This window comes from Bactrocera tryoni, chromosome 1 (genome assembly GCF_016617805.1).
Source record: "Bactrocera tryoni isolate S06 chromosome 1, CSIRO_BtryS06_freeze2, whole genome shotgun sequence".
In the NCBI taxonomy this organism is placed as follows: Eukaryota; Metazoa; Arthropoda; class Insecta; order Diptera; family Tephritidae; genus Bactrocera; species Bactrocera tryoni.
In genome coordinates, this window is record NC_052499.1 from 81,191,144 (window position 1) to 81,212,103 (window position 20,960).

Below are 20,960 nucleotides of genomic sequence, written 5' to 3' on the forward strand. Positions count from 1 at the left end.
AGGCTGCCTAAATGGTTTCGCCTAGATGGCTAGCTTGTCGATTTAGGGTGAAACTGATGGCTGTGAGTATTTGAACGGTGCAAATGTGGCAAGTATAGAGTGGCTTGTTACGTCTGAATGAACGAGTTTGCAACTCTGCACTCGAACAGTAGAACGTGTAATTGAATTCGTTTTCCATTTAATGGAGTTGGTTACGCCGGATATGGTAATGAAATTGAATTTAAGTAATGCCAAAAAAATATTGGATTTATTTAGATTTAGCTGTTACTACTTTAATACTCTTTCAACATATTGCTTATAGTATATTAGTATTGTTCACCAAATGGTTGCTTGTAACAGCAAAATATTTATATATCTTAAAATCGGGATGATGAAACGAGTTCAAATTGTTGTAATCAAAATGTACAATGATGTTAAAAATGAATCGGTTCAGTAATACCCATACCCCCATATCCCGAAAATTCCGCTTGACTTTATAGCGGTTCATATGTAAGAAATATTATATCGACCGCAGCATCCGACGCATATTGAAAAATGAGCTCAAGGTTAAGCCTTACAAATTCCAAAAGGCCCATGATCTTACACCGAAGCAGCAACAAGTAAGACTTGAGAGAGCGAAGCATTGTGTCATTTTTCCAATTGAGCAATTCGTAAACTCTCAAAACGATGGGCTTTACTTGACCGACTGTTCATACGAGAATCTAAGTCATCGGTTGGCCACCAGGAGGCAACACCCACCACAAATAATGGTTTGGGCCGCTGTCACCGCAGATAGGCGCTCTCCATTTGTTTTCATCGAACCTGGCGTCAAAGTAAATGCGACATATTATCGGGAAAGTATTCTGGAGGCTGCTCCGTGGGCAAACAAACATTTCGGTCGCAAACCATGGACGTTTCAACAAGACTCAGCACCGTCTCATAAAGCTCGAGTGAACCAAAAATAGCTAAAAAACAATGTTACGAACTTCATTACGACCACCCAGTAGCTCTCGAATTCAGAAGATGCGAATCCAATGGATTATTCTCTCTGGGCCATTTTGGAGAGCAAGGTCCAGTCTCGAGATGCTGAAGAAAGCCATTGTCCGTGAGTGGGCCAAAATACCGGCAAGTCACATTCGGGCAGCTTGCGATTCGTTTTTTGACCTCTCAAGGCCATAGTTAAGGCAAAAGGTGGTCATATCGAGCAAAAGTGAATTGGTCCTGAATTTATGATTATTTTCACACATTTTGTACTTTAAAATAATTAAAAATAACTTTCCAAACTGAATTTATCCCTTTTTTAATTGGTTTAATATACACTTCGAGTGCCGGACCCTGTAATGTCTTCAATTGACTTAAAACGATTTCTACGGGGCGGGCGTTTGAGTTTACTGAATAGCCATAAGTCTCACCGAGCTAAATCAGGCGAATTGCGTAACGATATTGGTTGAAAATTTGTTTGGCCAAATTTCACGAAGAATCAATGCAGTATACAACAGCTTCGAGCAAATGACGCATAACACTCAAATAGTATTCTTTCTTGACATTTGATTGTTGACTTTGAGTGCATTTTTGATCTGCTTAGACGTGTTTCGGATTCCGCTTACCTTTCCCACGATATTCGGCCGTTTCTGGTAGTCGGAAAGCGTTGTTTCACCGACGTTAAGGGGTTACATGGGTTAACGGGTTTCAAAAAGTATGATTTTTTTTATTGTCTTTTAAATTCTACAACATCTAGAACATTGGTCTAAACTTTCAAGATGATCCGAGTAATAGTTTCGGAGATACAGCTTTGAGAACTTCTGCGATCGAGGCTAGCTAGGCTAAGTGCGCTGTCTTTAAACACGTTTTCTCGAAACTGTGTTTTTGATGTCGGTTGGCAAGATTTCTCGAGAACTAATTAACCGATCTTCATGAAATTTTAGGTATTTGAGATGCAATTCTTTAAGACATGGAGGAAGGATTTGTTTTTCGATTACAACTATTTGAAAAAAAAAATCGCGAAATTTTCACTGAAAATTTAATTTTTTTGTAAAAATGTTTGCCAAAAATTCAATTTTCAGTTTTTCCCCTCGTCCAAGTTCTAAGTTAAGGTTATAACTAAAACATGTATTTTTCACTTTAGACGATCCTGTAAGGAGTTTTCCTGCCAACGCGGGCGCATCTTCTCTGAGGGGTCACCGGAAATGGCTCCGCAATGGCCGAGTTTAAAATATTTTTGCCAAAAATTTCAGAATTTCTTTGTTCATAGTGTATGTATATTGTAAATTCTAATAAAATATTTCATTTTTATATGAGAAAAAAATTTGAAAAAAGGCTGAATTTTACCCGAGGGAACCCATGTAACCCCTTGAGGGGCAGCCTGTTTTAGAGGCTTCAAAAAATGGATTTTTTGAGGATTTTTTTGGGAGAGAAAGATTGAATAATTGATTAAAGCGAAATTTCTAGAGTTTATAGTTATATATTTAAACATCATATGTAATGGATATGTAATCTTTGATAATCTGTCTTTGGGAAGCAATGCCCGATGCATCTCGCATGTGCATTTGTCGGACGGCGGGCAGATTGCAAGCCGCAATTTCTATTCGAAACAAAAAATTCAAAAAGATTTATAATTTTTAATAATTTATCTTCTAGTTAAACTAAAAAAAATTCCAAAAAAATTTAAAATTTTACAAATTTTTTAAAGATTAAAAAAAAAGTTGTTTTTGACTACAAAAATTTTACTTTATGTTGTTTAAATATATGTTCAAACTTGACTTTTTTTAGTTTCAATAGAAGAAAATTAAATGCCAAAGATAACAAACTTTGCCCCAATTCCATACGACGTTTAGTTATTTTTCTATCCTGTCCGCCAATTAAGAAAAATAGTAAAAATGGAAAACCGAGAAATCGCGCGTCAAAATTTTCGCTCGGCCACAATTTCTGTTCGAGCTTCGACAAAGTTTCGAAATTCCATTTATAACTTTGGGGACATATTCTTAGATAATTTCTAAAGAGATTTAAGCAAAAAGAAAAAAAAACGATTTGTTGGAGCTTCTAAAGCAGGCTCCCCCCTTAAGCGCCAATATTTCGTCATCGAAATTGTGTCATTCGTTAGTCAAAATTAGTGATCGATATCAAATTGCCAGTGTATAAAATATTCATTTGTACCCGAACTTGTAATAAATAATTTAATTTCTTTTCTTTTATTTTATTTTGGTGCAATATAATCTATATAATTTGTGATGTGATGAAAATCGTGAATTTTGTCCTTAGTTAAGACTTTTATGAAAGAAAAAAATCCGAAATTGACAATATTTCATAAATATAAAAAGCAAAAAACTTCGAATATACTCTCTTCATATTAAAGTTAGACAATATCGAAAGGTGTTTCCAAATAAATATGTATAGTATTGTAAAAATATTTTTTAAAAAAGAGATTTCAAGAATTTCAAACAAAAACTCTTTTAGTGTTTTTCAATTGATATTATTTAGGACAAAAGAGCATACAGTGAACAAAACTCGGAATTAGGTTTCGATATATACTTTTATCAAATATATTAAGTGACAGGTATTTACTGTTACTTTCATTTGTTTAACTACGTAATGTGTGTTCTTTGAAATTTCCAAAACAAAGAGAAAATTGCGAAAACGACGGCAGGCGGAATTTCCCGCGGATTAACCCCGAGCATGCATACACACCTACAGAACATAGACGTTAATACCTTTTACCTGCATGGTGATCCTACGTTAGAAAAGCATAAAAACAACATCACGACAAGATCGCTAGAAAAGTATAAAAGCGGAGAGTAAAAAATATTCAAGTCAGTTGAAAAACTTTTTGCATTGATAGCACTACTATCTTCGCAGAGACTTAACTTCACGCAAAACGCATAAAAATACGGAACTAATCCAGTAATATGAACAATTTCAAAATGTTTCAGTGTTTCTACATAAGACTGCTACTACTTATGTTTGCCACGCAAGTGCCAAAGATCGACGCTGTTTTCACGCCGGAGAACTGTAAAACGCTAAGCGCCGACACGAACTGTCAGTGCACAACGGAACTTGCGCATTCCGAGATCGAGTGCGCATCAGCCGAGACGAATGGCAAATTTAACCTACGCATCGGACCAGGAAAGAATGTGAAGATCGAGTGTGAGGACATTGCACCCGAAGACTACGAGATCTTGCCAAAGTTGAAAATTGGTTACACCAAAATCGTGCAAATCAAACAATGTCCACTGCCAACTGATAAACAGCCGATAGCCAAATTGTTTACACAACTAGGCGTCGAAAGAGTCAATTATTTCGCCTATGCAATCGACGAATCCAGCGGCAATGTTACACAACAGCACTTAAGCGGTCTGGAGAAATTGCAGCATCTGAGATTGAGCATCAAATCACAAAAATGTTTGCCGAGCAATCTCTTCCAAAATCTTAAAAGCCTCGTATGGCTGGATTTGCGCTCAAACAATTTGACGCTAAGCGAAAACTTGCTGGAACCGCTGCCGAATTTGACATATTTGGATTTGGGACACAACTTTTTGGAGCGCTTGCCCGCAGGTATATTTAAGAATCAGCAGAAGTTGCAAAATTTAAATTTGTGGAGCAATCGTTTGCGTACACTAACGAAGGAAGCGTTCCGCGGTGCAGAGCAGCTGGTGCTTCTGGATCTCAGTTCGAACGAAATCGAAACCTTAGAGCATGATGTTTTCACGTTACTCGGCAGTTTGCGTAGCGTGGATCTAAATATGAATAAAATTCGTGAACTGCCCGGTGGACTATTTGCACAGAACAAGTACCTTACGGAATTCAGGCTTGTAAACAATAAAGTACAGCTGAAAACCTTGCCACCGGCACTATTCGCGAATTTGACTTATCTCGAAGAAGTTCGTTTGATATGTGGCTTGGAGCAGGTGCCGGCAGATTTGTTCGCCAACGCCACTAAGCTGACAAATCTCACAATGAAAAATAATATGCTGAAGACATTACCGGAGCACTTTTTCAAGTATCAGCACAATCTCTATGATCTAGACTTGTCCAATAATCGTTTGGAAAGCTTGCCGGATACGCTGTTCGGTTTTACAACGAATCTCATCGAACTCAGGTTGTCACACAATCAGCTCGTCGAAATATCAAGGTAGGTCAACCTCAAAAAATATTTATAAAAAAGATATCTAAATGCAACCTTCATTTTTTACACTTTCAGTGAGCTTTTTAAACCTTTGGTGAATCTGGAGCTGCTGCAACTCGACAGCAATAACTTGGTCAGCATCAGCTTTGATGCTTTCCGCGACACGAGCAACCTTCGATTTCTCAACCTGGCAAATAACGAAATCGATTTCGCCGATCCGCTAGATACAACGTCACTGGATACAACATCGCTCGATTCCTTGGACGAAGACTTCGCCATTGACACCACCTCACCTTTCCGTTTCCTGTTTAAACTGCGCGAACTCAACTTGCGTAATAACTCTATAATGTACCTGCATAAGGATTGGCGAACCCAACTGCTCGAACTGCGCAAACTCGATCTCAGTTACAACAACATTAATTTGTTCTCTGATCGTGATCTGCGTTTCCTGAGCAAACATGTCAAACATGTTAACCTGTCACACAATCTCATAGAGGAAATCAATTTCAATGGCATCAGCAACATGGAACTGCACGCCGACGCGCATACCACAGTTTTTGACCTTAACGACAACCCACTACACTGCGACTGTGTACTCTTACACTTTCTACAGTTCATATTCGGCGAGTTGAACGAAAATGTGGCGAACAAATTTGAAATCTTAACCAACAATTTGCGCTGTGAAGGACCGCCAGCATTAAAGGAGAAAGAAATAATCGATCTTAGCTACATGGAGCTCGTATGTCCACTGGATGATCACAACTCGCAAGAGAAGTTGTGTCCGCAAGATTGTGAGTGCTTGGTGCGTCCCGTCGATTTGATGCTGATCATTAACTGCTCCTATAGCGACCTCACACGAATTCCATTGCTACCTACCGTGCCCATATTGAAGGGCATTGAACTGATCGTGTCGCATAATAGACTGGAGGGCTTGCCACTCAACGTTACTCCCGGTTATATCGATGTTGTGGCGTTACATGCTGCCGACAATCAGCTGCAGGAACTCAATTTGGACAATCTACCAAGGAATTTAGAGTTTTTGGATGTACGCCACAATCTACTAGAAAACTTGAGCGCAGGTGTGCTGAGCTTTCTCAACAGCAGCACCAATATGCAAGCTGTTTTCCTTACACAAAATCCGTGGACTTGCGATTGCGACGCAAAAGCGTTGTTGGAGTTCGCACAAAGTGCGGCGGTACGTCGCAAACTCGCCGAACACGACATGCAACACTTGAGCTGCGTGGTTAAGTCGTCGAATTTAACGAGCAGCTTAAGATTCCGCGATATTAGCGAAAGTCAAATCTGCCCAGCCAAACTGGATTGGTTCTTCATCATTGGTCTGACAATCGCAATCAGTATATTGACAATCGGCCTTTGCACTATAGTTTGTCGCAAATATGGAAACGGAATGTGTAGGTGTTTCGACGTCAAAACGGAGGATGACGACAAATATTATGACGCTTTTGTCTCTTACGCGCCGCTGGATGAACACTACATCATTGAACACCTGAAGCCCGAGCTGGAAAATGGTCCGATACAATATCGTTTGTGTTTGCCCAGACGTGACTGGATTGTCGGCGATTGTTTTACACGGCATCTTTTGCGTTCGGTAAATGAATCACAACGTACTATAGTGGTATTGTCGCAGAATTTCATTAAAACCGTGTGGACCGACACGGAATTTCGCTTGGCGCATAAAACTGCGCTGAGCTCAATACAACACCGCTTAATAATCATAATCTATGGCGAAATCGACGACTTTGAGAGCTTGGATAGCGAACTGAAGATGTGCCTTCGAGCAAGCACCTACCTAACATGGGGTGATGTCAACTTCTGGAAGAAACTGCGCGCTGTTCTGCCGCAAAACACATGTATCGAGCGATTGGAAAAAGAAATGTCAAAGTTGGAAATATGTATGGCTTAGAGTGTAGCGGGCCAATATGAAATAGTTCGATCCCATGAGATGTGATATGTACAGCTGAAGGCTGTAGTCGTTAAGGATTGGCAGACAAAATTTCAATGTAATATTGATACTTTATAAAATTACTCATTCTTAAAAAAATATATAAAATTAAGCCACCTTTGCGGCAAAAAAATATTTTTCTTTTTCTATAGTCTTTGTCTAATACTATGCTGGTAAAAATTATCGATTATCGTTTGCCTAATGGGGTTTTTATCTGAAATAGGATGATCATGTACTATATTTCAATTTAACTAGGTAGCAAAAATACTGAATCCTTCATACGAAAGCAAACATTTTCTGGTTGTATGCAGAAATAAATTCTACGCTACTTCGATTCAATTGCTTTTAATCTGAATAACTGCATCACGGAACCTTCTACATACAATTTTTGGGTGGGTGGAAAGAGTTGGAAAGGAGATGGATCGTAGTTTGGAGGGACGGCAGGAGGTGGTATCTTCTGTCTAGAACTCTTTATCAACTCTAGCTTCAAGCTATCAGACCAATGTTCGTCTTGCAGAGGTGGCTGCTATCAAGTTAGCACTGACATGCAGCTTCCTGCAGAGATCTGGACATTCACTCCGATAGCAGAGTGACTAAAATGGCATTTAGCTGGCTGACTGTGGGCTCAAAGCTGGTCTAGGAGTGCATGACGTCATAAGCAAAGCTTCTTAGACTTGTTTGTGTACCTGGATACACCGATTTCGCCGAAAACTCGAAGCCAAAACTCTCCGCTAACCTCCGTGAGCTTGACATGCGCTAGTCAACAACCAGAACTCTTGCGGTTGCGAGATCCTTCTGGTCCAGAATGAACCGTAAGAGGTCCTCTGAACTACTTGCTCGTAACAAAGCGAATAAATATTTTGTCGGACGCATTTAGTCACTTTCTGCTCTATTGTTCAGCTTTTTCCAGTTTGAGATTGAAAAATATCTCGATAGACACATCTTCGGCGAACCCAGCCTTTTAACAAATTTGAGGTAAAAACACTTCGTCGATCTATGAGGATCTGGTAACTCATTTTTATGAGTTTTTAGGTGTCTCAAAAGGTGCATTATCAGACAGACAGACAGTTTATGTAATATATATAACACTTCTTCCAAAAATAGAATCTTTTGATTCCTACAAGTTTCTTGATCCAAAATAAATGTTCCCACCATAACGTGTTCTATAAAAAAGGAAATTCTTGCATTCCGTTAAAATCTCAACATGACAGTTTGTTGATGAAGACAGTGAAACCAACTGAATGCAGTGTAAATGAGAATTCGGAATCAATTACAAATGTATGCAAATTCCATTGAAATTGTAATTTCGTTTGGAAGTGGTTTGTGCTGTAGAAAAATACGAGTACACACTCACACACACACAGGAAGGCAAGCAACATGAAATAAAAGTACATTTTTTTATGCTGCGATAAAACAAGCGTCAAGCAAGTCAAGTCAGTCGAATCAATCGAAAGTAACGAACGAGGCCAATTGACAAATGCGATTGATTGCATGGAAATTGGCAAACTATTGGTTGCTCATACGCCCCGGTGGCACCGCAAGCGACATGAGCCAATGAAAAAATGGAATAACGAGTGGGGAAAATGAATTGAAAACGAAAATTGGTAAACATGTGCATATAGCGGATGAAGGTATATAAAAACAAACGAATTGAGTTGCTGGCTTTTCACCTTGATCCAAGATTTTTACAAAATTTACCATCTCAATTCTATCTATTTTGTGGTATATGATAGCTCCAGCCAGAGTAGAGACTGTATTCTTATTTAAGTACGGTAAACGCGGCCGCAGCTGAGATGGCAAATATATAATGAATTCAAGAATCTTCAACTGCGAAGTAATTGAAAATAAATAATGGGATTTTAAAGCGCTCGCAAGCAATTCTCAATTGTGCTCTGCTAAGGCGGCAAATCCGGTTAGATAATCACACCTACGACATGTTTACGGCATAGAAATTACAAATTAAGTATGTAAATGCATGTGTGCAAATGCGAATCTTCAGATATTTATATTTGCTTTAAATCAAAACCAATTGCAATTGACGAGATTTATGTGTTGACAGGCAACAAAATGGTAATAAATTCAGCTGTCGCTCCGCAGATGCGCCCAGACTCATAAATTTGCTTTTATATACATAAGCACATATATTTTTTTACATGTATGCTCGTACACATATACTTATACTTTTGTATGTACATGTAAAATAGGGCGTGACCGAAGTGTTGTCGCAATTTTTGCTTCCAGATAAAAATGAGAATTATGCCTAACTAGGACCGTAATAAATAAATCTAACATACAGACATGTCCGACATAGTCCGAGAGATAGCAGCAAATCTCAAAATTTCATTTTGGTTAATGTTTTGGGTATTGGTTAAAGTTTTGGGTAGTAAGGGCGTCAACATGGTTAATGTTTTGGGTATTAAGTTAATGTTTTGGGTATTGGGTGTGTCAACATAGTTAAAGTTTCGGGTAGTAAGGGTGCCAACATGGTTAAAGTTTTGGGTATAAGTGTATCAACATGGTTAAAGTTCCGGGTAGTAAGTATATCAACATGGTTAATGTTTTGGGTATTAAGTGTGTCAACATGATTAAAGTTCTGGGTAGTAAGGGTGTCAACATGGTTAAAGTTCCGGGTAGTAAGAGTGACAACTTGGTTAAAGTTCCGGGTAGTAACTGTGTCAACATGGTTAATGTTTTAGGTATTAAGTGTGTCAACATGGATAAAATTTTGGGTATTAAGTGAGTCAACATAGTTAAAGATCCGGGTAGTAAGGGTGATAACATGGTTAAAGTTCCGGGTAGTAAGGGTGTCAACATACATAGTTAAAGTTCCGGGTAGTAACTGTGTCAACATGGTTGAAGTTCCGCGTAGTAAGTGTGTCAACATGGTTAATGTTTTGGGTATTAAATGTCTCTATGCTAGAATCGTACCAAAAGACCTGATTCTTTCGCAAAAGTAACTGGGTAGAGACCACCAAAGAGATAACTGTTGGCAAGACGTGAGTTTATGCATATAACGTTGAAACTGTCCAACAATAAAGCGAATGGAGCTCCTATGGAAATGTATTTCTTGTCAGTCCGGGTCAAATGTGATTAGATGGTAAATTGAACAGAAGTAAAAAATAATAAAAACTCTTATTCATTTGGATTTCTTAAACTCAGTCACCTTAAATAAAAATCCCGCTGGAAAATATGCACCACCCTAACGGCATTACAAGCGCAAAACATTGATATATATTGTAATGATGGTATTCATCTATGTTTATTCCATTTATCTGCCATCAAACGCGTACGAAATGCGAATTTGTTGAAACGTGTCCTGAATTAACAATTAACAACACCAAATAACGATTGCCCATCCCATCCCGATAAAAACCAATGAAAGAAATTACAGCAACAAGCATCGCATGATCTGACAAAGCCAACATTTACGACAGCAGACATCGTGAATATGACATGGCAACGCTGCAACGCGATATCGAATACAAACAATTGCTGATGAATGTCGCCGACGAAAAGTTGTATACCGAAGAGCCTGGCACAAATAATACAGCGCCAATACACAAAATGCGAATATAAAATAACTCACGCATGGATGTCTATTTGCAGAAGCGTTGTCCATGCAACAATGCTTAAATAGCGATGAAAAAGCATGTGTAAAAACATTATCGATACGCGTGAAAGAGCGCTAGCGGCATTTATGCACCAAAAACCACCAACAACAAAAGTAAACAAACAAATAGCTGTGCGACTATAAATAACGGCACAATAGTGCCGGCAAACGCGTTTAAAGAAGGAACAATCGACAGCGAGCGGAAACATTCGACTGAGTCTATTCAAAATGACCGCCATCAGCCAGTGGACCGGAGGCAACCAGCTGCTCAAGCGCTCGATATTCTAACTTGCGGTTAGCTGCTTTGTGCTCCGACAACTATGTGTGTATGTTCCATATGCAGAGAATAGAGCGTCAATGGCGGCCTGGGGGCAGCAACAATGTATCAACAACGGAAATACGATTGTATGCGACGCTTTCCGGTTGGACCACGTTCAATGCTCGGAGTTATGTTCAATGGCGTATGGAGCGCTGGCTAAAAATGAAAAATTTAAATGAAAGCAAAACAAATAGAAATCAGCATTAGAAATATATAGTTATATGTACATACACACATACATACATACGCTTAGACCTTTTCTAGCAATTTTTCGTGCTTGTTTTTTCTATTTTGTGTAAAAATCTATGTAAACCATCGGTATTTGGACCAGAAGTCCACAATACAAAAGGTGGTATAAAAAAGAGAACTAAATTTTTGGAAATTTTTTTTTTAATTCTATCAAAATTTATGAATCTCAAATTGACCTTTCAGTATAAAGCTTTGTAATATGTCATAATGACCGGTTGGTGTTTGTGTTACTAAATAATTTTAGAACAAAAATAAGGGTGACTCATTTCGAGGTTTTCTACCTCAAACAAAACACAGAAACTTTAAATTTAATGCGGAGCATTTATTATCATTTGAAAGAACATTCATATTTCTTGAAGACTACCTCTTTCAAATGTAAGTGTAACACTTTACATATCCCCACAGGAAAAAGTCTAACGATGTGATATCATACGATCTTGATGGCCAATCGACCAACCCAAAACATGAAATTATCTACCACCGAAGTGTTTTATGCCGATGATATTGATATCTGCGAAAGATTTATGGTCCTTTGCGCATTGGCCACGGCGAATATCGCATTCGATGGAACGATGAGCTGTACGAGATATACGACGACATTGACATAGTTCAGCGAATTAAAAGACAGCGGCTACGCTGGCTAGGTCATGCTGTCCGGATGGACGAAAGCACTCCAGCTCTGAAAGTATTCGACGCTATACCCGCCGGGGGAAGCAGGGGAAGAGGAAGACCTCCACTCCGTTCGAAGGACCAAGTGGAGAAGGACCTAGCTTCGCTTGGAATATCCAATTGGCGCCACGTAGCGAAAAGAAGAAACGACTGGCGCGCTGTTGTTAACTCGGCTATAATCGCGTAAGCGGTGTCTACGCCAATTAAGAAGAAGAAGAAGTGTTTTATCAATAAATCTATTGACTGATGCGATGTGTGTCAATTTTTGCTGTCTTATTGAAACCAAATGTCGCCGATGTCACGAGCTTCAATTTCGGGCATCAAATATTCGGTTATCATGGTGCGATAACGGTCGTCATTGATGGTTACGTTCTCACCGGTATCATTTTTGTAGAAATAGGGACCATTGATTCCCCTGGCCTACAAACCACTTGAAACTGTTATTTTTTCTGGATGAAATGGAAGCTTTTGAATCTCTTCAGGTTCATCTTCGTTTCAAATGCGGAAATTTTGCTTGTTTCCATACCCATTACGCGAGAAATGGATCTCGCTAAACAAAATTTGGCTCGAATACGTCAGATCTGCTTGGAACTTTTCAAAAGCCGAAGCGATGTCGGTTGGGATGATCGACCGGCTTCAGTTCATGCTGTGCGAGTCATTCCTAACGTCAGTCCGAGTTGCTGCGAACGTCGCCGAATCAACTCTCCACGGACTTCGTGTATATTCAGCTACGACTACTATATCTATTCGGTCGAATATTATCTAATAACGAATGCTGGGTCTCCAGAGGGGTGATAGTGTTGCGAATAGTACGGTCAGTAGGTCGATTATGTCGACCATAATTTTCGTAAAACAGTTGAATGATTTGTAAACGTTGTTCAGGCGTAAGTCTTTCCATGAAGAAAGGACAAACAATACTGGACAAAAATAACATGACAGCTTGACACTACTCACGCGTTACCTGTCAAAAAAGGCAATTGACAGAATTACCTCTACTTGGGTCACCCGTTATAATATAATAAATTCCAATAACTCATTTATCTTTGAAAAAGTTAGAAATCACATTGAATACCTTTGAAACTGACTAACCGGTGATACTTCAAATATCAATTTTGAGTTTTCCTGGCTTTTTTTTAGTTGGTACATCTGACCAAATTTGACTGATCTCATTTAAACTGCGAAATGCAAACCGAATCGACAAAAATTTCCAAGATTTGTACAAACTTTTTTTAGTTTATCTTCAAATGTGATGCTTTTTGATAGTTTGTTAATGACGACAACAAGTTAAAAAAAACTGAACGTAAAAATCGTCGTATAGAAGTCGTAAGAGACATAACTGACAAGGTTGCTGAGAGCCCCACATTCATCAAATGCATCATTACTGGTGACAAGACATGGGTTTATAAACATGAGCTCCAAAAATGAGCCGAAATAGAAGAAACCAAAATTCGATGAAGACACTGACGGCCATCACTACCGGTGCTTACCACATGTGTATGAAAAAAAAGTTTGTTTTTTGTCAGTCCGGTTCAAATTTGATCAGGTAGTATAATGTTCATTAACATACACACAGACTAAATTTATTACCCTGCCAGCTATTAAAACTTGAAATGTAACACCACTTGAATACTTCAAGTAATACCTCATGAGCAGAGCAAATAACGTTAAAAAATTAGCTTATAGTCGTTAATTAGCATAAACAGCCATTTGAAATTAGATCAATGTGTGCAAGCTCATTAAAATATACTTACGAATGGTGGTTCACCCAGTTTTGAAATATGTTGTTACGATTTGTGTCGCCGTTTGCACTCAAGTAAAAAGCCATAAAAATAAGTAAAATCTTTATTCTACTATAAGCACCCATGTCTACCATTATTGGTACAGATAATTTCACACCAACATATACATATGTACATACTTAAGTATGTATATGTGTGCCTGAATTCGTACATTTTTTGGCAACTACCCGAAGAGTTGCATATTTTAAAGTGGGGCTGAGTAAACCCAGCGCACAACCCTAATGGGGTTGAAGTCGCCTCATCACTTGATATTGCTCACCTTCGAACGGATGGTCAGAAGGCTACCCATGGCAGCTTGGTCAAAGATGCCGGGAAGTCAAGCTGCTGGTATCATATGTAATTGAATCGTTTCTTGATACGTCAAAAATACCATAACAGATACGAGCGAATGCATAAATATATGTAGTACTTCTACACATGAAATAGTCCTACTTGAATAATTTTTACTCATCGTAAAACCCATTTGTCGAATGCACTTTCTGCACTTCAGAAAGACAAGCCTATACTATGGATCTCAAGTCAAAATAAAATAGTATTTTGATGTGACTTATTTTATCCATATGTCATAGGCTTGTCATACTGAACCTGCAAAAAGTGCATTCGGCAAATGGGTTTTGTCCGATGATTTAAATTATTTAAGTCTTCCCATGGGGTCATGTGTAGCCCACGCATACTGAGGATAGTTTATGCATTCGCTCGTATCACTTATGGTATTTTGCCAGAAACGATTCTTTTACATATGACTTGAATGGCATCACGATAAGCTGCCATAATCGACCAAGTATCCTCTGGTAGCCTAAGAACATCCGTTCGAAGGTGAGCTAAAGTGAGAAGGCGAAACATCCCCTGCATAGGGTTGTGCGCTGGGTTTGGGACCCGCCACGTAAAAAGCCTACCCCAATGAACAGTAACAACGGAGCAACAGGAGCGCAAGTTTGGTGTGGGATTCGTGGTGGGAGAGAGACTCCGTCGCCGAGTACTATCATTCACTCCGGTGAATGAACGTCTAGCCACAATCCGCATCAAAGCGAGGTTCTTCAACATATCGCTGATCTGCGCCCACGCTCCGACGGATGAGAAGGACGATGTGACCAAAGATGCCTTTTATGAGTGCTTGGAACGCACTTATGAGAGATGCCCCCGCCACGATGTCAAAATCGTGCTTGGCGACTTCAACGCCAGGGTGGGCAAAGAAGGTATCTTTGGCACTACGGTCGGTAAATTCAGCCTCCACGAGGAAACATCCCCAAATGGGTTGAGGCTGATCGACTTCGCCGGGGCCCGAAATATGGTTATCTGTAGTACTAGATTCCAGCACAAAAAAATTCATCAAGCTACCTGGCTGTCTCCGGATCGAAAAACTACCAACCAGATCGATCATGTTGTGATAGACGGAAGACACGTCTCCAGTGTTTTAGATGTGCGTGCGCTCCGAGGCCCTAACATCGACTCGGACCACTATCTTGTTGCAGCCAAGATTCGCACCCGCCTCTGTGCAGCAAAAAACGCACGCCAACAAACACAAGGAAGGTTCGACGTCGAAAAGCTGCAATCACAACAGACTGCCGAACGATTTTCTACTCGGCTTGCACTCCTGCTCTCTGAGAGCACTCATCAACAACTCGGTATAAGGGAACTGTGGGACGGCATTTCAAACTCCTTACGTACAGCTGCATCCGAAACCCTTGGTTTTCGGAAAGTGCAAAAGAACAACTGGTACGACGAGGGGTGCCGCGCCGCAGCGGAGAGAAAAAAAGGCTGCCTACCTCGCAACGTTACGATCGACCACAACACGTGCGGGATGGGATAGATACCGAGAATTGAAAAAGGAAGCGAGACGCATCTGCAGACAGAAAAAGAAAGAGGCCGAAATGCGTGAGTATGAAGAGCTTGATAAGCTGGCCTACAGGGGTAATGCTCGAAAATTCTACGAAAAAATGCGGCGGCTTACAGAAGGTTTCAAGACCGGAGCATACTCTTGTAGAACCCCCAAAGGTGATCTAGTCACTAATGCTCAGAGCATAGTTAAATTATGGAGGGAACACTTCTCCTGCCTGCTGAATGGCAGTGAACGCACAACACCAGGAGAAGGAGAACCCGATTCCCCAATCGATGACGATGGAGCAGACGTTCCATTACCGGACCATGAAGAAGTTCGAATAGCAATTGCCCGCCTGAACAACCACAAAGCGGCAGGGGCCGACGGACTACCGGCCGAGCTATTCAAACACGGCGGCGAAGAACTAATAGGGAGCATGCATCAGCTTCTTTGTAAAATATGGTCGGACGAGAGCATGCCCAACGATTGGAATTTAAGTGTGCTATGTCCAATCCATAAAAAAGGAGACCCCACAATCTGCGCCAACTACCGTGGGATTAGCCTCCTCAACATCGCATATAAGGTTCTATCGAGCGTATTGTGTGAAAGATTAAAGCCCACCGTCAACAAACTGATTGGACCTTATCAGTGTGGCTTTAGACCTGGCAAACCAACAACCGACCAGATATTCACCATGCGCCAAATCTTGGAAAAGACCCGTGAAAGGAGAATCGACACACACCACCTCTTCGTCGATTTCAAAGCTGCTTTCGACAGCACGAAAGGAGCTGCCTTTATGCCGCGATGTCTGAATTTGGTATCCCCGCAAAACTAATACGGCTGTATGTAAACTGACGTTGAACAACACGAAAAGCTCCGTCAGGATCGGGAAGGACCTCTCCGAGCCGTTCGATACCAAACGAGGTTTCAGGACAAGGCGACTCCCTATCGTGCGACTTCTTCAACCTGCTCCTGGAGGAAATAGTTCGAGCTGCAGAACTAAACAGAGAAGGTACCATCTTCTATAAGAGTGTACAGCTGTTGGCGTATGCCGACGATATTGATATCATCGGCCTCAACACCCGCGCCGTTAGTTCTGCTTTCTCCAGGCTGGACAAGGAAGCACAGAAAATGGGTCTGGCAGTGAACGAGGGCAAGACGAAATATCTCCTGTCATCAAACAAACAGTCGTCGCACTCGCGACTTGGCTCTCACGTCACTGTTGACAGTCATAACTTTGAAGTCGTAGATAATTTCGTCTATCTTGGAAACAGCGTAAACACCACCAACAATGTCAGCCTAGAAATCCAACGCAGGATAACTCTTGCCAACAGGTGCTACTTCGGACTGAGTAGGCAATTGAAAAGTAAAGTCCTCTCTCGACGAACAAAAGCCAAACTCTATAAGTCGCTCATAATTCCCGTCCTGCTATATGGTGCAGAGGCTTGGACGTTGTCAACAACTGATGAGTCGACGTTGCGAGTTTTCGAGAGAAAAGTTCTGCGAAAGATTTATGGTCCTTTGCGCGTTGGCCACGGCGAATATCGCATTCGATGGAACGATGAGCTGTACGAGATATACGACGACATTGACATAGTTCAGCGAATTAAAAGACAGCGGCTACGCTGGCTAGGTCATGTTGTCCGGATGGACGAAAACACTCCAGCTCTGAAAGTATTCGACGCCGTACCCGCCCGGAGGAGCAGAGGAAGAGGAAGACCTCCATTCCGTTGGAAGGACCAAGTGGAGAAGGACCTGGCTACGCTTGGAATATCCAATTGGCGCCACGTAGCGAAAAGGAGAAACGACTGGCGCGCTGTTGTTAACTCGGCTATAATCGCGTAAGCGGTGTCTACGCCAATTAAGAAGAAGAAAATTATTCAACAAAGAAGTTCCAAGAAATTTTCTGTGCGGAATCAAATTTCAGTTGCCGAAACGTTCAGAATGTTGGAAAAGGCTTTCGGTGATAATTGTTTGTCGGGAGCAAGTGCTTTTGATTGGTACAAATTGTTCAAAGAGGGTCAAGAACGGCTTAGAAAAGTGAAAGCACGATTGGTTCCAAAATCACTCAATTTTTTCGAAAAATAACGCCACGTTGGTGTTTGAAACTTGGCTTTCCGACTGCCAGGATGTCATGAAACGTATTATTACTGACGATAAGTCTTGGATCTATGCTTACGACCCAGAAACAGACGACCAATCGGACAAATATCGTCGCAAAGATTTGCCGAAGCCGAAAAAACTGCCTCAAAGCAGGTCGAAAGTCAAAGTTATGTTGACAGTTTCTTGGATTATGGAGGTGTGGTGCACTCAGAATTCCTTCCGACCGGTCAAACTGCCAAAAGAAAATTGGAGTATTAAGCGTCGTTTAGGCGAAGCTTTTCGGAATTAATGGCTGACAACTCTTGGTTTTTGCCTGAGTTTTGGCTAAACTTTCAACCAATATCGTGTCAGACCCACTGTATTCGCCTGATTTAGCTCCGTGTGAGTTATGGCTATTCAGCAAACTTAAACGAACTCTCCGAGGAAAACGTTTTGAGTCAATTGAAGTCACAAACCTTAAAAACAGGCGAAGTAGTCCGTAAAAATACAAAAAAGTTCATTCGTTCGAAATACTATGTCTGACCAATTTTAACAAAATTTGTATTGAAGCTCAATATTTCGATAAGCTTTTGACTAAATATGCTGCTATTTATTATACCCTGAACAGGGTATATTAAGTTTGTCACGAAGTTTGTAACACCCAGAAGGAATCGTCGGAGACCCTATAAAGTATATATATAAATGATCAGAATGTCGAGCTGAGTCGATTTAGCCATGTCCGTATGTCTGTCCGTCTGCCTGTCCGTCTGCCCGTCTGTCTGTCTGTATATATACGAACTAGTCCCTCTGTTTTTAAGATATCGTTTTGAAATTTTTCAAACGTCATTTTCTCTTCAAGAGGCTGCTCATTTGTCGGAACGGTCGATATCGGACCACTATAACATATAGCTGCCATACAAACTGAACGATCGAAATCAAGTTCTTGTATGGAAAACTTTCACATTTGGCAATGTATATCCACGAAATTTGGTATATATTATTTTCTAAGGCAACAATGTAATCTCCGAAGAAATCGATTGGTTAACTATAGCATATAACTTCCATACAAACTGAACACATAGTTACTAACAGAAATGCACCTGTGAAGGGTATTTAGCTTCGGTGCAACCGAAGTTAACGTTTTTTCTTGTTTTTGAGTAAGCTTTGCGGATTTGGTCAATAACATAACCAATTGTTTTGTCCACTTTCAACTAGAACGAGACTGATATAACTATATAGTATATACTTTCTACTAAAATCGATACATAAAAGATAACAGCTTCTTGTAAGAGAAATATAGCCGAACTAGTTGTTTGTGGGATAGTTTGTAACTAGTTCATTTCACAGCAAGGGATGTAAGAATGCATGAACAAGTTTGTGGTTTTAGCAAAAAAAAAACACGATAAACTGATATAATTTTTCTATTATAGATAATTTTACTCGTACACAGAGATAAAAATATTCAAACATACATATGTATGTATGTGATTTAGCAGCAGGAGGGGGGAAATTTCCTAAACAGGGGTAGTTTGAATTTTCCACCCAACAATTGTGTATAACAAAATTGAGGAGGGGAAGAAGAACACACTGTTAAACATAAATAAGTAAATATGTCTGTATAGATTATTTTTATCGGTATATATGTATGTATATATGTATATGTAACTACATGCTGCTACCCAAACAGATAAAATTGATACACATTTGTGCGTTCTCACGACAGTCGGGTATACGTAAAGGGAACGGACTTGGATTTTTATCTGACTCCGAACTAGCAATTCTTACATTTCTTTAAAAAATATATATTTACATACAAAAAACTTAGATAAAAATCAATACGTTCCCACGACAGTCGGTCTTAGTAACTGGAATAGCCCGGATTTTTATCCGACCAAGGACTACAAACACGGCGCCATGCCACGAAAAAACTTCAGAAATGTTTTCGGCCGCTACAACAACAACAACAACATAAAAATGGATCTAGTTTCAGAGACTTCTAACTGAGACCTGCACATAATGGGACGTCATAGTTCAAGAGACATTTGTTCTCCGTTCCCACGCCAGTCGAGTCTACGTAACCTCAACGAACCAGGATTTTTATCCGACCAAGGATTGTCAAACTCTGCAGAATTTATATATATAATATAAACATATTCTTAAATCTAAAAGTTATGAAATGCAAAATATAATATCCCAGATTCCAAAAGTAAAACACTTCTGTGCATAGATTTGTACATTACTACGAATATGTGTTAAAACAAACATCCAACAACTCACCATCATTTGACAAGCACGGATGACCCGCATTCGAACAGATGCCGAACGTATAATTTTTATTTGAAGGCATCGACAGCTCGTATGTCTTACCCTGCAGCGATCGCATATCCAAACTATGCGTTTAAACCACAACAATCAGAATCATGAAAATAAATTAAATACTTAAATCAATGAAGTACAGTTATTATTTTGCATTTCTATATGAGGGCATACTATTAAGGATTGTGCTGAGTTTCGAATGCATCAAATTTTCAAAATCTCAATAAATTGATTTCAATTTTAGTCTCAATCTAAAACTTACTGATCTAAACTAGATTAGATCTCCGAAACTACAACCCTTGACCGTATATAACCGCTTCGATTCCGGTAACCTAGTAGCGGCTGTTGTGGGAATTGAATTTCAGTCGAAAAACTTACTTTTGAGTTAATAAATAATTTTTCATTAATAAAATTAAACAAAAAATTTATATAAACCGAAATTCAGAACAGTCCTTAATTGTAATGAGACCCAGAAAATGTATGTATGTATATAAAATTAAAGGTTACTTACACTTCATTGCCATGGGTTATCGTAGTGCATGGTGGATTGTTATTACAGGCCAAAGACGTGGTAAACGAAAATTCATACACGTTCTCTTTGGCGCCGATAAATGACAATTTTGAACTCTGTAAACGAAAAAATCAATGATACAGCGATTCATATAAAATAAGTGTGAGCTATTGTGGAGCAACCGGTGGGTTAATATACGTTATTCACTTAGCTCTTTACCTTTATCTCATTATCACATATGAAATGTATTGTTGAGGAGTAATTATGTGTCGCATTATAAGGTGTTGGGGATGGCAGCCGCATGATCAAATTGCCATTTTCTAATATAGGATTAGGCTGCACGGTACCATAGTCAACAAACCTAAAACAAAATGGAGAAATGTGTAGAAGCATTACATAGATATTTTATATAAATACAAGTACACAAGTACATCAGAGCTGGTCGATTTACAGTGAACAAAAAAAAGGAAAAGCGCGTATGCGTATGCGTAAAATTTTTCGAGCCAGCAATACTTTTGATATTCG

General features: G+C 39.7%; 1 protein-coding gene across 2 annotated transcripts in view; it reads right to left on the reverse strand.

Moving 5' to 3' along the window:
• LOC120778535 (cation-independent mannose-6-phosphate receptor) overlaps positions 1 to 20,960 on the reverse strand; it is a 152,468-nt gene that overhangs the window by 125,321 nt on the left and 6,187 nt on the right. For both annotated transcript variants that reach the window (XM_040110381.1, XM_040110390.1), the window contains exons 6-8: positions 20,655 to 20,796; positions 20,436 to 20,551; positions 19,886 to 19,998 (exon numbers count right to left, since the gene is read on the reverse strand). In XM_040110381.1, coding sequence (XP_039966315.1) covers positions 19,886 to 19,998; positions 20,436 to 20,551; positions 20,655 to 20,796 — 371 coding nt within the window. The remainder of the gene's footprint in view (positions 1 to 19,885; positions 19,999 to 20,435; positions 20,552 to 20,654; positions 20,797 to 20,960) is intronic.